The sequence below is a fragment of the Telmatherina bonti genome (assembly GCF_933228915.1).
Source record: "Telmatherina bonti genome assembly, chromosome: 15".
NCBI lineage: Eukaryota > Metazoa > Chordata > Actinopteri > Atheriniformes > Telmatherinidae > Telmatherina > Telmatherina bonti.
The window spans coordinates 17,025,818-17,044,209 of record NC_136613.1 but is presented as its reverse complement, the minus strand read 5'-3'; the positions used below and the strand labels follow the sequence as shown (position 1 = coordinate 17,044,209).

Sequence of the window (18,392 nt, the reverse complement as noted above, 5' to 3'; positions counted from 1 at the left end):
TCCTGCACAGGTCAGATTGGTTTTAGTGCCTCAAGGGGAAAAGTGTTTGTTAAATCTTCCTTTTACCACCCACACAGTCTGACATCTGCTGGTTGTTGTATGAAAGCGCAGACTTGACCCACTATTTTCAAAATATGGATCATAAATAATGCATAAACCAAAACATTATGTTTTGCACTATAGGGATGGAATTATTGTTTACTGAGAACCTAAAGACCAGTATCAGTGCACCATTAATCTTCACATCCATCAGTTATAAACCCAGAAGTCAGCTTCATCTCTAAAAAACACAGGACCTTTTAATACTGCACATTCACATAGAGTCTGAGGCTTGAATGGCAAATGGAATATTGGATGCTGACTATTGGCGGGCTAGTTGAGGATTAGTCAGCTGAGCACTTCATCCCCACAACAAGCTGAAATAGAAATGAAGGCTTTAATCTGAGGTGGAAGGGCCACTGGCCCACGGCGGAAGGCACAGAAGAAAATGCAATGTGTTATTGCGCTTCCATCTTATAATCCAACATTATAATAGTGCTTAGGGTATTATTTTATTTATTTGTTTATTTCTGGATGTCTGGTAGCATTATACTCTGCTCTTGCAAAATAAAGCTCAGGAAGCCCATCTCACCCCACTGACCTATAATAATCTAATCCACATATGGTGACATGGATGATGGACTGCAGAAACTAGGAATGGAGACATCTGTGGTTTCCCTATGAGATATTTTGCAACTTATTATCCAAACTCAGGACAACCACTGAGACTAGATATCCATCTGTATAAACGTCAGTGCTGTGACATTAAATATTAAAAAACGATTACATGCAATTGACCCACCTGCCCTCCGTGGGCCTTGTTCAGTGGTTCAATAATTTATGATTTCAGGATATATATTAAATCCTCATGCAGCTGCAGTTTAGAGTCAACACACTAAGCAAAAATATGATTTGCAATATGATAAATATGAATACAGTAACCTTGCTGCTGACATGAAAATGTGTTGAATTTAGATGAAAATCCAGTCAGTTAATGTCTTTGGGGGGTTCATTCATAATCCCAGGGGTTTTGCTGCCAACATTTTTACAGGTCTATTTTTATCATCAGATTTATGCCGACATATGCTCAATTAAGAATGCTTTCACTGCCATCTCATGGTTTTAATTGGAATTGCATAGTTCCCCATGTGAAAAGGCCTTTCCAATACTGTTCAAACAAATGTAGGCAGTAGGGAAGTCTGGGAAAGATGTCGTTGGCCTGGTTAATAGCTTTTATTATACATTTTTGATCTCATTTTAGTTACATCTGTTAAAACTTGCAAAATCTTTTCTGTGACAGTGTCAATCAAAATGACCTCATTGATGAGATTAACACTAACTGAGGTCATGGTTGGTTGCAGTGTTGCTACATGGAACAAGCAGCCTTTCAACTGCTACTGAAAGTCCTTCTTTTATCATCAGTGAAAGAAATGGGTTGTAGTGATGTATAAGCTGTGTGACACAATCAAAGCCAAATATCGATGAAATAGAATTGTGCTCCTTTTATCTTGAGTCTTTTTCTTCATTTTACCGAGCACTGTGTGTATTATCACAAATATCGGAGACATCATGGCATTTTTAATGCAGAATTTTGTTTCTAGAAAAGTAAACAGTGCTGCAAAGATGTTATGCTGGATAAATGTCTGGTTACAAACCACATCAGCAGGTTGTTTCAGCAATTGGCCAAGAAGGCCCTGCGGTCAGAATAATTGTTGCTTTACAAAATATTAGATGAGGACATGAATTCAATTAAATTATTTAAGTTTATCTGTCACTTTTACTTTAATTTAGTTCCTATTTCAACCAAATCTGTTACATGAAGTGAGTCAATAAGAGTAATATATGAAGGAAAAAAAACAAAACAAATAAACGAATAATGTGGTTTATATCACTGATGAAATCTCTTTCACATAGCGATGATTGTTGGATTTGCTGAGTCATAGAGTGTTAATAGTCTTCAACACAGCGTGTGTATTTTGACTGGAAGAAAGGCACATCATGCAAAGGCACAACAGAGGAACAGATTATATGTCTGTGTTTATTTTCATCAGAACACAACTTTAATCATTGTAGCAGTAGTTTTCATACTTTTTGAAAAGATCATGACTTGTGAGACTGTTTTATAAATCATTTCATCAAAGTTGTTTGTAAAAAAATTAAAGAAGTCACTTGAACTAAAGCATCTATAATATTACAATATACTGGTAGTATAATAGTAATCATAATGATCATAATCGCAATGATATTTCTATATGCCTTTAAACCTTTTTCATTTCTAATATCAGAAATTGTTTGTCTTCACACACAGAACCGCAGGCCTTTCACAACAAGGCTGCGAAACTGAGGACAGATCTGTTCGTTCAACCTCACCACACTCTTTAAATCAATGATTTCAGACGCTCAAATAAAAGGAGTTGAAGGACGAAAGTAACATCATGAATCAACTCAAATTACACCAGAAGAGACAAACATTGTTCAGCATACTAGGGAACATATTTACAACCAAAAAGGAATGGGTTTCTGCATAGATCCACAGGATAGAGAACGGAACTATTGTGAAGACAGAGAGAGGCTGAGAGAAGGAAAGGGGGCAATATTGTGAAAGTAGGTGCACAGCGCCAAGAGGCATTTATCGTCTGTAGCGTAGGGAAAAAACACAAAAATAGGATTTGTAAGTAAGTGTGTTATGGAATGTGACAGATCATTCCCTATGACTGCTACAGACCATTGTGAGGGAGTCAGACTGAATCTATTAGACGTCAAATAATTTCTTTTCATTATAATTCAGCATAATTTTTAGAAGCCAAAAATTAAAAAAAAAACAACAAAAAACAAAAAAAAAAACAAAAACCCCAGATAATAATAGAATTACTGTTGCGTGCATGCCTGCATTACCAACAAAAGTCAACATACAGAGTTACAAACATTTCTAATTCTAGTAATGATTGGAAGAAAGCTTGCTCGTAAAAATGTCCATCCTTGGTGCAAATATGTGTTGAGGAGTATGACAGACAACACATAGCGTTCACACCCATGCAACTACAGTGAGGATGCTTAAAGCAAAACATGCTCTCTGCATAACTTCCAGATGCAGGTATATTGTGTGTAATGCATGTCAAACAGACTGCTTGTGATGGCCATTGCATCACAGCGCAACTTTTGACATGATCTGCTGAATGAAATCATGTGTTAATTTCTTGTCTTGTGAAATCTCTTATTTGTACTTTGAAATGGAACAATTTATGTATTGCTAACATACCATATTTTCTATAACACTGTTCATGTATTTATCATTATTAGTTTTATAATGACAAACTATTATAATTGACTTAACTACATTCCACTCAACAGTAAGTATACTTTTATACCAGTTTGTGGTCATTGTCCACATTACTTTCTCTGGCCTTTTTGAGACATTTCATACCCTATAGTTTTTCAATTTCAGATATTAGTTAAACATTTTGTTAAGATGAATCTGGTTAGAATCAGCTACTAAGCACATGGTACTTGAGTGTCCAGCTACATTCCATGCAGCTTCAGGGCTCCGGTGCTAACACAGGAAGTTCCTGTCTGTCAAAAGACAGTGTGATTGGTCACATCTGTCGCACATCCCCAAGGTCATGACAACACCTGTGAGCTCCTCAGGACAAATGACAACCAGCAACAGACTTGGAACAAATCTATGAGGAGGTACACACACACAGATGTACCTTTTCACCCACAAACTAAAAGAATGGAGATTTGTTTTTCTTCCAGATGTCTTGATACCTGCATTTTTTTTTCAGTCCATGTAAAACTTCACCAGCTGTGTAAATGTCAGAGAAGCAACACATCGCCATCTAGTGGGCATTGGTATAGCAGCATTTTAATTTAATTTATTTGAAAACTGAATGCAGTCAGTAGAAATGGGCATGGGGTGAATGGGGAGAGTTACATTTCATGCAAACAGGAAAAGTGATGTGTAGAGCAGGGGTTGGGTCTAAAACAGTCAAAATAAGCCAATGCAAACGTTACTTTTTAGAAATAGTTGAAATAATGATATTTTTTAAATCTATAAGTAAGTCTTATAATAAAACTGTTGACATCAGATACTAGGTTGGACATCTCATATCATCACTAAATGTACACGAGTGTGCGTGTGTGGGGGATTGTGGGGGGTATCTGCTCGTCTTTAGCAGACACCTGATCTCACAGCCATATTTAACAAAGAGACGTAGAAAAAAACAAAACAAAACAGAAACTGAAAAAGAAGTCAGCCCTTAAGGTCACACCATTCCTTTCTGATCACACACTGGTCAACATTTATGAAAGAAACAAAGCTGACTAATTGTTCACAGACACAATGACATGCTTTTTTCCTCGCGCTTGCTTCTGTTCCTGATCTCCGATAACAGCTAGCAGAATGTCTTTTGCACTGTTGTGACTTCACAAAAACGAGATATGAGCCATTTTATCATCTTTGTCTGTTTGCAACTGAGTTCCAAATGTTTTTTTAAATGTGTTTGAATGTGCGGATGATCATGTTTGTACTGTATATCATAATAAGCCCTTTACGTAATGAAAGATTATTTGATGTTTAGAGGAGAAAAACACAAGACAGTGGACATGCTACAGGAGCTGATTTGGGGTTAGATATGATTCTTACATCACGAGGGGAGCTGAGGATAGTCAGTAAAAGAGGCTGCCATAACCTTGTAGAGCCTCCACGCGCACTTCATGTACTTTTTCTCAGAATCTGATTTGACAAAAAGAGGCTTTAAATGGGCCTGTTGTAAGTGGGATGTGTATGCCACTCAGCATGTACTGTATGAAACCTGCTTAGTGCAATGGGTCATGGAGCGGGATTAAAGCATAACAAACTTGGATACCTGCAGGTAGCATGTTACTTTATCCCCCCTATAAATGCATGGGAATTATACTTTGCAGAAATGGAAAAGTATAATTCCCATGCATTTATAGGGGGGATAAAGTAACATGGAAGTGTGGAATTATACTTTTCCATTTCTGCAAAGTCATGAAAGGTAGCATCCAGTCATCATGCTGTCTCTGAATAAAAAGGCCTGAAAATCTACTTCTGGTAGTCCTGATTCAGGGGCAAATTGTGAATTTTTCATTAAGTGAATATGAATTAAAGAAATTCATGGCTCAAACAACAGTCGTTTTCTACTGACAATCTGCATCAAGGCGAAAGAGAAGAGCCAAAGTTTTGTGTGATTGGGACACAGTAACATTTACATTACCTATTGTTGGTTTGCTACAGATGGTGTACTATCCAGGGTGTCCACCTTAAACCTGATAGCATACCTGCACCGTGCATCAGAGCAAGCGAGTAAAGAAAGAGGACAGGAGGATAAATGGATGATTTGCTGCAGATTTGACTGGATATTACCTTCACAACATTAACAAAAATGTTGGGTTTTTTTCTTTAAGGGAAGCAGCAGAATTAGATGCACATTTCCAGTGTTATCTAACAAGCTTTGTTAAATATTGAGGCTAAAATGTGACAGGGTCCAATTGGGGTTTTGGTTAAGTTCCTGATTAGTTAAAACAAGCATGGGGGTGTTACCCTTTTTCTGTTTGGTGAGATCAGCTCATCCTATGTGTGCTTCTTTTAGTTTTTTTTTAGGTTTTGCCACTGATTGTTAAGCTAACCTGGAGGCTGTTAAAATAGGCTTAATTTGAATATTTTTAGTGAAATTTCTGCAGTTGCTCTTCGCAGTATGTTTGGGAAAAGACTTTATACTTATGGGTACTTTGGCTTTGTTTTTTGTCTTCAGTTTGTATAATGACTCTAATAATTTCAGTTCAGTATTTCTAAACTGTGATCATTCCTCACACATAGAGAATATAGAAGACAGGTAAAATTCTCCTTATTTTTTTATGTTGTTCATACGGCTTATCCCTATCATAGCTATAGCTTTAAGATATCCTAATAAAATAAATTAATTTTACATGAGGGTGACAATGGAAGTTTTGACTGCCAGTTTTAGTTTTTTGCTTGTTTTTTTAACTCAACAAATCATAATTTCAAAATCAAAAGATTTTCTTTTTAGAATGGTTTCAGAGGTTAACATTTTTACCCATTTTTCTTGGGGTTTAGTACCCTTTAAAGCATTTTATCCCAAATTCCAACACAGTTTTTGTAGCTTTGAACTGGTTCAGTTTCAAATGAAAAAGAACAAATTCAGTGTTTTTTTTCTGGAGAATCCAGTCTTAAAGAAAAGTTTATTCTAGGTAGAAAAAATGCAATTTCTCATGGAAAAAGTTTGGGTAGTTTAATAAAAATGTAAATTTGTTAGTCTTTATAGTATATAATTTCGACATATCCGGCTGCGATCTTCTTGGAAATTTATCTTACTACTGATATTTTACTTTTGTTAGCTTTTTAGATAAGTTGAATTTAACACTTTACATGTGAAGTTGATCTTTACATGCTGTTTTCTTCCATTTGCATTTGAAATATTAGTCTTAGAAGCACACTGCAATTGATAGATTTAGTCAGGGTACAAAGAAAATTATTAACTTCAATAAAATGTCTGCGCCTTTCAGACCAGCTACGTATCTCTCTTCATTAGAAAAATGTTGCTCTAATTTGAATCAATGGATCCCTGTAAATAAATCATTCAAGATTTCTTTATCAAAGAGCTTCACACTTTTATGTGTAATAAATAATAAACAAAATAAGAAAAACAAAAAAGAGGTTGAGAAATATAATCCTAAATGAATCTGGATAAACTTGGCACCACTTTAACTGAATTTTAACCAATTAAACTAATTTGTTTCAATATTTTACATGTTTATAAGGTGATCCAGCAGGGAAGTTATGACCATTTACTGCATGACTTTGGTAAAAAAAAGGAGAAACACTTCCTGAGCAAGCTGTTAGCTTCTTAACTATGCTAAGTACGGAATGGTTCCATCTTTAAAAACATAATTTATAGGTGAACAGTATCTCACAAAACAAAGTGAAGGGAAAATGTTAAATCCTGTGTTAAACACAGATTATGGAAATTAGAAACACATTTTAACCCCAGTTAAATTCTAAGTTTATTGTGGCTAACAAACCAGCGTGGTGGAGCTGAGTGACATCTCAGGGGCGTCTCCATAAAATCATCAGTTGCACCAGCCTGTTAGGTAGACTTTTAGGATAGCAACATGTGCTCATTCTCGCTCACTCTCTCTCTCGCACACACACATACACATGTGTAAGACATGCCGACACATGCTTGCTCATATACTGTTAAGTATCGAAAACAACACGCACACACAAATTTGCAGCTAATTATTATCTTTTTACACATTATCTTTCTTAAATAGAGAACACATTTCCTGTAAAAGGAGCCGGAAACAAAGACAAAAGATGAGCCGATGTTCAGAATATGATTGTGTTTTTTCAGAGTCAGCCAGTGCAACAGAAACCAAGAATTGGAACACAGTGTAAAAAAGCGTAGTGAGAGACATTCAGCCACAAGGAAGCTGACCATCCCTCTCAACAAAGGCTGTGGCATTGTCCCCTTTTTCTACCCAAGGGACTTCTTAAACCCCTTAGTATGTCTTTTTGTTTAGTTACTTATTTGTTTTGATTGATTTAAGAGTCTTTCATCTCAGAACGTCCCACATTTTCTTTTTGCCAAAAAAAAAAAAAAAATGTCGCAGAATTGTCCACAGGCACACAGCTCCAGCCATTTGCACAACTGTTGCTGTATTTTTCCACCTCTGTTGCCATGGTGAGGGAATCCTCTCCCCCACCCTAACAACCTTGTTTCCTCCTGGCAGCTCAATCACTCCTCGTTAGCGGGGTTCTCCTCCAGAGGCGTGATTGTGGGGAGGCCCAGTCCTGTTGCATTATGGGATGCAGTGAGGCTGGCAACAGTGTGTAGGAGGACGAGGACCAGCAGGCAGAGTTTGAGCCGGCTGTTACACAGTCTGCAGGCTGCCGAGGAGCTGAGGGAGGTACGATGCTGGCATGGCGGGTGAGTTCTTTTCAGGGTCCCCCTGGAACGGTTGTCCACTTTCAAGTCCCATCGAACGTCGCAGCACTCGGCATTCGGGTCTACACCTGATGGATAGTCCTCCAGCAACCCTTTTTGGGAAGGAGGGGGCATGGAGATAAAAAGGGAGACAGACAAAGGAAGTGAACCATTACTTGTTTTTTTTTTTGTTTGTTTGTTTGTTTTCTTCAAGAAAAACATGGTACCCTATTAGTTTCCACCAGTGGGTCTGGGTCTGGTTCAGTATGGTTGATAAGCTTTGTACAGGAAAAAAAAAACAGAACTAGGGTTTTATAATTTTTTTGGAACCCTTACATTGGTGATGCAATCTTACCAATCATACCAAAAAAGGTGGAGCTTGACGTGCCATCTATTGACTGGTCAAAATAGTCATCACTTCCTGTCTGACCATTGAAGGAAACAGGACTTTAGTTGTTAAATGGTTTTGTTTAAACTGCAGCACTTTAATAATTTATTTTTCACAGCCAAACTATACATATCGTGCATGAGTAACAAAGCAAATAATCAATCATTTATTTATTTGTTTGTATTATTAAATATCTCACTTATTCATTCTTAATGTATATATGTGGGTAGCTATGTATGTGCGCACATGGAATGTATATGTGTGCATAAGTATTTGTAAAATGAATAGAGTTCGGTTGGTTCATTGTGTTTATATAAACATAAATTTTTAACTGATTGTGATTATGATATAATAGTGAATCAAGTCATGAAAAATAACAAATAATTTTTTGATTTAGTATAATTTTCTTTTGATTTAATATAATTTTGTTTGTTTAACTTTGCTGATTTTGATTATTCATTGAATGATTTATTATCTGTATCTTATCTATACGTTCAAAATAAAATGTTTATTCAATCATCATAGGACAATGCTCCATCCAACCACAAGAGGGCAGCATTAAGATACGATGGAGGTCGGCTGTTCCCACTGATACAAAATATAAAAGAACTAATATGTTATTCAAAAATAAATCACGACTTATTTAGAAAATTTTTGGAAAAGCAAACTGCTTTGGTGCTAAATATTTGCCAGTGGGTCCAGGATTTCTTTACATGGAACACTGAAAAGATATTAAATAGCTACGGGTTGTGTAATGCAGGGATGTCATGTGAACATCTGGTCACAATGCTCTGTTATGCAATCGCCCCCTGGTGCAGTGATTGATGGTCAATATCATTTCTGATGTTTCACCTTGTTAACCTAATTGGACCAAACAATCTGTAACAGTAAGCTTGCAAGAGTTTCCAGATTGTAAAGGTTATGTCCTACTTGGAGATTGCAGCCTTAGTATATAAAAGAAAAAAAAAATGTGGTTTACTTTTAAATCCCAGGATTTGAGAAAGTTGTGCTCTTTAAACCTCTTTAAACCTTGGTCGACAAAAAAATTCCAGTCTAACTGCTGATGCACAACTGCTGCAGCAAAGTGTCAAAGCAAAGACTCAAAGTGCAAACCGAATTTTGCATATTATGAGGATTCATTTTTACCTGTGCATATAAAACTGGGGCTGCCTCCGTGAATGAGATCATCATTGTCAGGCAGGACAAACGGGCACCGTTGCTGCACCTCCAGGCAGTACTGGCCACAGGGGATTCGCTTGCTGCAGTGCATCTGGGTGGTCTGGAAGTACTGAGAACACAGCCAGGGCTTATAAACCATCTGGGTGGAAGACAGAGAGGTGAGAGGATATTGATGAGTAAGTGAGGGTTGCTTTGGGTGATATGCACACACACACACATACAGATTTTCACACCATGCACGTGCACCATCATGACCTCTACAGCTATTGATTCCCACAGGACTGAGCAGATATCCTGGTGATCCTACTATCCACTGTTTAATGAATGTGGTTGTTGCTGGGCAGTCATCACTTTGTCAGTCAATACCAAGTATTACTCAACTCACCTTTACCTGACCTCCATTTCAGCTTTGTCCCGTAGCTCCACTGCACTGATTTCACTACTTAACTTCTGTTTTTAGGGGCTGGAACTATAAGATAAAAAAACCAAAACCTAAAATACCTAATGTTTCCTTTTTTCTTACTGAACAACACAAATGACATATTTGAGCTAATACAAAGGCAAAAGAGAAAACCCATAAGGCCCAATTTTATTAAACACAAGAGTTAATAGTGTGAATTTGTTCATTATAATAAAATGGTAAAACACTGGAAGCAGTTATCACCTAAATGAATGCAACAGGTCCCCTTACAGACCAAAAAAACCCTCATTTTATGTGTTTTCTGAAAGATTTGCATATTTACTTTTGTTTGTCTATTCTAAATACAATCAAGTCAATGTCTTAGACCTGTAAAGGACACTGTGTCTGCATAAAACATATCTTAAAAGACCATTGATATATCTGTTTTTATAAAAACTCCAGGTGAGAATTAGTATTTGTTCATTTGCAATGTGCTCAGTAATATCATTCATCCTATTCAGTGTGTTTACAGGCAGTATATTGTGAAATGTGACTATCAACCGAAAAGATCAGGATTTTGCACAAGAAAAAATTGTGAAATTAAATTCAGACTATATTTTTAAATAGACGAAAGTTGTAGTGGGTCAGATTACGTCCATCATATATGTCTTTTCTGTTTGAGTTACTGCACCTTTTTTTTTTATTTGTAAGAATGCTGATCAAAAATATTTAATTTTTTCCTAATAATCGACAGTAAAATTCAGACTATTTATCACTCAAGAAGGAAATTCAGGCTTGCTAAATGATGAATGAAGTAGACTACAGTGACTAAAATGAAATGGTGGTAATATATTGATTCTTTTCTCCAGCAGCAGCTCTCACTGCTGCTGTGTATAAGATAAATGTGCATTGCTACACATTAATATTAACACTTGAATAAAATGGAGGCTCTCCATATTTACCCGTTGCCATGGTGAATTGCAATGTTGGCGCTCCACTAATAGTTTTTTTTTTCCCTTCATTCCACACACATGCAAACACATAATCAAAGTAGCTGGAAACGTCTAAAACCAGTTTCACATCTCAGTGTGTTTAGAATAAGCTGCTTGTTTATGTCAATAACATGACATGTTGTGATTTTGCCAAATCAGCTCAAATCTTCAGGAAATCGAAGGATTTAGCCAATTTTTCTTTCTTGTTTTCTCAACACTACAAGTAAAATGGGTCAGATGATTTACTTAGCATCATGCCGTTCTTTGTCAAATGATAAGGTGATCTCCTCATTGTGTGGTATTATCACCTGCATTAATTAGCTGGTATTTCCTGTGGAGGTCTCAGAGGACTGTCAGGCAAGCTAGCGCCTGCTCCGAGTTAATCATCACACCTAAAAACAGTGAACCAGACCACAGATACAATCACTATCCTATGTTTATGTGTTGCTGTTTGTCAGAGTGGGTGGATGTGAAGACAAAAAAGATGTGTATGTTGATAATATATTCCTCCCTTTACATTTTCTAGAAATGGCCCCTGTGAATGACTTATACAGGAGAGCCACTGAACGATTAAGAAAACCATAAAACTCATAAAATATAATAAAATATAAATCATCATGTGTTCAACCCAAACAGTTTTGGTCAAACAGAAGTCTATGCCAACTTTTCCACAAAACTTTCTTCTGATTTTCTAGCAAAGCAAATAAAAAAAGCACTTTAGGACAAAACATTTTCACACTGCTTGAGCACACTGAAACAACAAAAAAAGGAAAACTGTGTTTTTCTGCACATCAATGAATGTCTAAATAAGCCCGAAGAAGTCACGCACTGATGAGGTGAAAGTAGAATACACAATGTTTAAAGGAACATTAGGAGAAAAACTGTTGCAGATTATAAAGAACATCATATCTCTTCAACTATTCAGCACAAGGATGCCTTAACCATGTTTTGGATTTCTGTTCTAGTTACTGATTAACATTCTACAGGTGAAATGAACCAATGAAAGAGCTACAAAGTGTAGAAGTATATTTCCAAAGTAGTCATGAATGACAAAGTGATGGCTCCTAAAGCACGCTAGAATGATCCCATACACACTTCTAATCCACAACTGACTTCTTCCACAAAACCATGTTGAAGTTTTGAGTGTGGTCATCACAAAAAACCCACCATTAATGTCAGGGTGAATCTTTGGAGAGCTCCAAAGATTTGACATTTTCAATTTGAAGCCAAGGATAGTCACTTAGTTTAAAATGGTGAGAAAATGTGTTTTCTTCAACAATTGAAATCTCTGTTACCTTATTTCTTTCAAGTAGGGTCTTTAAAAAATGGCATTCAAGTACAAGTCAACTGATAAAATCCTTCATAGTATTATTTAACTAAGCTTTAAGCTCATCAGCAGACTTTAGTCTTTTTGTAAATGAAATGCTGTGTACATGAAAATACATTTATACTTTGTGGTTGTACAACTGATTTCCTTCAGGATTTTCTTGACAGCATTGGAATATTTAAATTAACTGAGTAAAATGCTGACTTTTCGTGTTTTGGGCAAAGAGTGTAAAGATGTATTTGTTTTGGTATTCATCGGGCATTTTCACATCTCTGCTGATTCTCAGGAATTCATGCTGAACACAAAGTATGTCTGGTCATTTGTGCTGAAACTAAACATGAAGAGGGGATGAATAATCAATAACATCACAGCTGGTGAGTTCTTTTTTTTTTTTTTAAATGTCATTCAAAGCAACTTTTTAGCATTAAACCTGGAAAAAAGGTTGTCATTAAGACAGAGCGACTTTAAAATTGACTATTCATCTTGTGTTGCAATGCAAAATGAATAAATTGCTGATACTGCAGGACTCAAACACCAAAATGTGCTCTAAAAACTTACCAAAAAGGTGACATGTGCTGAGTAAAAACCATCTTCACTGCTATTTTTCAACATGCTTGTCTTTTTGCACTCAGTTAGTTTGTTACTGTAGCCGACTGAATTTTTATTCCTTAAACCATGAGATTGTGAAATGATGAACAGTAATTCATTGTCCCTGGATGAAATCTTTGAGACAACAAATGAGGAGGTGAGGAGAGAAGCATGTTCTATCAAGACAGTTAAGGAATATAAAGGATGTTCTCTTTCATTATGAAAAGAAAGTGTTATCAAGCTTTCTTGAATAGAGATAAAAAAAAGAAAAAGAATTTCTTCTCCAATGAAGAAATCTGCTGATTATCACATAATTCTTTAAACAAAATCTAACAATGAAGAGAAATTCTGTTACTTTTAAGCACAATGTGTTGACATGAACTTACTGAAAGAAACAACTGTTTCTTTTTTAAACTCAGGAGAAGACTTAATGGGAAGAAATGAAAACATGGAAAATGAATGTGGCTCATTCTGGAGTTGATCAATAAATCCATATGTTTGACTGTCAGGAAAGCAGGTACACTTGAATGATGTGTAAGTTTCTACTGAAGACAAGCAGCATCAAAATGAAAATATAACTAAAGCATATGAGAGCTGAGATTAAAGTTTAATTAGTATAAAACCAGGACAATTGGTGATGAAGGTCAGTATCTGATATGATGGTGTTTGATGTAAAGGCCTCATTCTGGCTTCGAAAGGTTATGCAGTGAAAACTTTCCGGCCTTTTTCTTTTCTTTTCTTTTTTTTACTTTTATGATGCTCATTATATCTCTGTTCCCTTTAGCAAAATATATCTATATCTATATCTATATCTATATATATATATATATATATATATATATATATATATATATATATATATATATATATATACATATATATATACGTATATATATACATATATATATATATATATATATGTATAGACATTTTTGGCCCATTTTTGGGGGTGCTGAAGCACCCATAGACTGAAGGAAAGCGCCCCTAAAATCTGATTTGTTTTTTTCTTTTAGTGTATACATTTGTAGAATAAAAAAACTATAAAAGTGTAAAAACTATACACTACCTGGTTTTACACATATACATCCCATATGTGCAGGGAGAGCGCTCTCTGCTGATTGATGTGCTGCTTGAGTTGTTGAACCGTGATAGTAGTTTAAGTGTTTGGTTTTAACCAGCATTTGTTGCAAAATGCTTAACTTCTACTTACCAGTAGCAATCAAGAGGACTTACCAGTCCTCTTGATTGCTCCTGCGCTTAAACTTAGGTTACTCTTTATGTGTGTTGAGGTAGGAGTTAGCCGACGTTTTTCTAGCCAAATTTACAGGTGTTAAGTACTACTGTCCTGTTTGAACGAATCAGAGAAGCTAGTTGCTGTGTCAATTGCATGTGTTTATAAAAGATAATGTGCTAATAATAGCAAGCTAATTGGATACCCATTAAGATTATAATTCCTGCTGCTGTGTGTGCATGCGTGTACAGCCCATAGACTGTATATGGCACAGCCTCATTATGTATCAGGTAAGAGTAGCTATATCAATGTTGACATTGATATGCATTACTTAATAAATATAAAACACATTGAGTATGTGTCATGAACAGTATAGAGAAGACTTCATTTATTAGTTCCCTTCATTTTAAATGTATATACGTACACTGCTCAAAAAAATAAAGGGAACACCTAAACAATATAATGTAACTCCAAGTCAACCACACTTCTGTGAAATCGAACTGTCCACTTAGGAAGCAACACTGATTGATAGTCAATTCCACATGCTGCTGTGCAAATGAAATAGACAACAGGTGGAAATTATAGGCAATTGGCAAGACACACCCAATAAAGGAGTGGTTCTGCAGGTGGTGACCACAGACCACTTCTCAGTTCCGATGCTTTCTGGCTGATGTTTTGGTCACTTTTGAATGCTGGCGGTGTTTTCACTCTAGTGGTAGCATGAGACGGAGTCTACAACCCACACAAGTGGCTCAGGTAGTGCAGCTCATCCAGGATGGCACATCAATATGAGCTGTGGCAAGAAGGTTTGCTGTGTCTGTCAGCGTAGTGTCCAGAGCATGGAGGCGCTAACAGGAGACAGGCCAGTACATCAGGAGACATGGAGGAGGCCGTGGGAGGGCAACAACCCAGCAGCAGGACCGCTACCTCCTTCTTTGTGAGAGGAGGAACAGGAGGAGCACTGCCAGAGCCCTGCAAAATGAGCTCCAGCAGGCCACAAATATGCATGTGTCTGCTCCAACAGTCAGAAACAGACTCCATGAGGGTGGTATGAGGGCCCAACGTCTACAGGTGGGGGTTGTGCTTACAGCCCAACACCGTGCAGGACGTTTGGCATTTGCCAGCGAGCACCAAGATTGGCAAATTTGCCGTTGGCGCCCTGTGTTCTTCACAGATGAAAGCAGGTTCACACCGAGCACATGTGACAGACGTGACAGAGTCTGAAGATGCCGTGGAGAACGTTCTGCTGCCTGCAGCATCCTCCAGCATGACCGGTTTGGCAGTGGGTCAATAATGGCGTGAGGTGGCATGGTGGAGGGCCGCACAGCCCTCCATGTGCTCGCCAGAGGTAGCCTGACTGCCATTAGGTACCGAGATGAGATCCTCAGACCCTTTGTGGGACCATATGCTGGTATGGTTGGCCCTGGGTTCCTCCTAATGCAAGACAATGCTAGACCTCATGGGGCTGGAGTGTGTCAGCAGTTCCTGCAACACAAAGGCATTGATGTTATGGACTGGCCCGCCCGTTCCCCAGACCTGAATCCAATTGAGACATCAGGTCTCACTCCATCCACCAACGCCAGGTTGCACCACAGACTGTCCAGGAGTTGGCGGATGCTTTAGTCCAGGTCTGGAAGGAGATCCCTCAGGAGAATATCAGCCGCCACATCAGGAGCATGCCAAGGCATTGTAGGGAGGTCATACAGGCACGCAGAGGCTGCACACACTACTGAGCCTCATTTTGACTTGTTTAAAGGACATTACATCAAAGTTGGATCAGCCTGTAGTGTTTTTCCACTTTCATTTAGAATATAACTCCAAATCCAGACCTCCATGGGTTGATACATTTGATTTTTATTGATAATTTTTGTGTGATTTTGTTGTCAGCACATTTAACTATGGAAAGAACAAAATATTCAATTCAAATATTTCATTCTTTCAGATCTACAACATGTTACTTTAGTGTTCCCTTTATTTTTTGAGCAGTGTGTGTGTATGTATATATATATATATATATATATATATATATATATATATATATATATATATATATATATATATATATATATATATAAATTTCAACATTTGTTGAAATGTTTCATTCAACAAAATGTCGTTACAACCCATTTCTATACACCCTGCTCAATATTTCACTTCCCTGTCGGCAATTGGTAGAGTTCAGACCCGGCCGTCTATTGGATTGGGTTATTTCATAACAATTAGGCTTCTATGGTTACAATTGATGGAAGGATTTAAACCCTGCTCTGTGGTATTGATTTTAAGTGGCCCCAAATGGCTCTGCCTTGTCAGAGCTTCGTCTTTAATGTTTTATCTGGACTTTGTTACTAAACTGCTGACAGAGGCAAAAGGCACAGCTGGCACAACTGAACTGAAACTCACCCGTCTCCAACCTCTAGTACCATACAGCAGCAGTATAAACACACGCAGGGTCTCAGGAGCTCCATTGCCTTGTCCTTTACAACTAACAGAGCAATTCTCTGCTTCACTGCATTTAGCCTGTCTTCTGTTCTTTCATCCTCTGTTCTGCATTGTTTATTTAAGTAGTCCTGGTCATGAATAATGCACCAGGACAAGTGTGCAACACAGTGGGCTGATATTAAATTCCTCTCTAGTTCTGCTAGACTGGAGCATGGAAGTACAGCAAAACAGTGATGAAAACTGCAGATAAATTGAAACTAAAGCTTTTTTTTTTTTTTTTTTTTTTTTTTTACAACAATACATTACGTTTTTTTTTATAGCATTACCTTTTTCACAACCTGACTTTATGACTAAGATGGAACATGCACAGCATTTGCAGAATCTTTTCAGCTGTGGAGGTCTAAATATCCTATTTAAAGAAAAAGCACTGAACCCACGCACACTTAAACTCTCCACTGATTTATTTAAAAAGCTTAACCTTTTCAGTCACAAAGACCTTTCTCGAGACATATCAATCATAAAAGCCAATAGTGCATAAATATAGCCCATAATGTTGATATGAAATTATTGCATAAACCGTTTTTTTTTTTAGCATCTACTAAGATTTAAGGAGAACCCACACAGACATTCTGCATTCAGTTGGTCTGAAAGCTAGGAGCCATTATTTGCATCAAAAACTACAGGCAGAAAGTTCCTGGCACAAGCAATCAAGTTTGGTTTGCCCAAAAATAACAACAACAACAACAAAAAAAAAAATCAATGGCACAAAGGTTTATGGTTCAGATCCACGGCAGAGCTTTTCATTGTGTAATTTGCATATCATCATGCATACGTAGGTTCCACCCTTTCTGATCTAATGGCAGCTAAAATACAAAAAAAAAAAAGAATGAATGGATGAGTGAATGAATGCATTTGATGTGTAGAGTTAAGGACAAAATTCTTTGACTGATCACAATTATTCCTAAAATATATATTCTACTTGGCAACGTTTATATGGGAGAAAACATCATTGTAAAGGTGAATGCACAAGGCAGAGAGCAGTGTTCATTCTGGTTCATTTGGCAGAGACAAGCTCCTAAGTAGCAAGGACATGGCAGTTAACTGCACCAGCCACCAAGAAAAGATGGATGGAATATGTTCTGTATTCCAGGAGATTACATCCTTTTACCATAAGAATAAAGCAGATACAGACCAGTAAAAGAGCTAACCTTCATGCTGGAACGTCTGCAGTACCCACTTTGTGTTTCAAAAATGAAAATCCAGTGTTATCTAACTTTATTCCTTGTTATGGCAGAGAGACTAATATGATATGCATGCAAGGATTTGGAATCATACAATAGCTTTGTATATGAACAGTGGGTTTCCAGCAGGCCAAACAGTTAAAGCATGGAGATTTTTTACAATTTATTGTCAAGTGACGTTTCTAAATCTGAAAACATCTTTGGCAATAAATTTCTTTTAAAGTAAATTATTCAATTTTAACAATATAATCAGCTCCAACTAATCTACTGACTCTTTTGGTCTTTTCCAGGTTAGTTGAAGAATGTATAATTTCTTAAGTCGGCATGGGCATTTTTGTTTAGTGATCACAGTGAAACTAACATTCCCACAACACTTCCCACAGTGAAAAACATAGATAGCAAAAATTGACTGCCAATGTAAAAAAAATGGCAAGAAATCTGTCTATATATATTTAAAACCATGTTTAGCAGCAGCTCTGAGTTTGCTGTATGGCTTAATTATGGAAAAAAAGCCCCAGATGTTCATTCATTCCTTTTCCTAACTGCTTAATCCAATTCAGGGTTGCGGGGAAGCTGGAGCCTATCCCAGCAGTCTTTG

The 18,392-nt window shown here is 37.0% G+C and overlaps 1 protein-coding gene across 1 annotated transcript in view; it reads right to left on the bottom strand.

Moving 5' to 3' along the window:
• Positions 1–7,820: 7,820 nt before the first annotated feature.
• Positions 7,821–18,392, bottom strand: part of nalf1b (NALCN channel auxiliary factor 1b) — a gene marked incomplete at both ends in the record, with an annotated part of 99,165 nt that continues 88,593 nt past the window's right edge. The window contains 2 exons of the mRNA XM_079254056.1: positions 7,821–8,122; positions 9,544–9,715. Of these exons, the coding sequence (XP_079110182.1) occupies positions 7,821–8,122; positions 9,544–9,715 (474 nt within the window). The remainder of the gene's footprint in view (positions 8,123–9,543; positions 9,716–18,392) is intronic.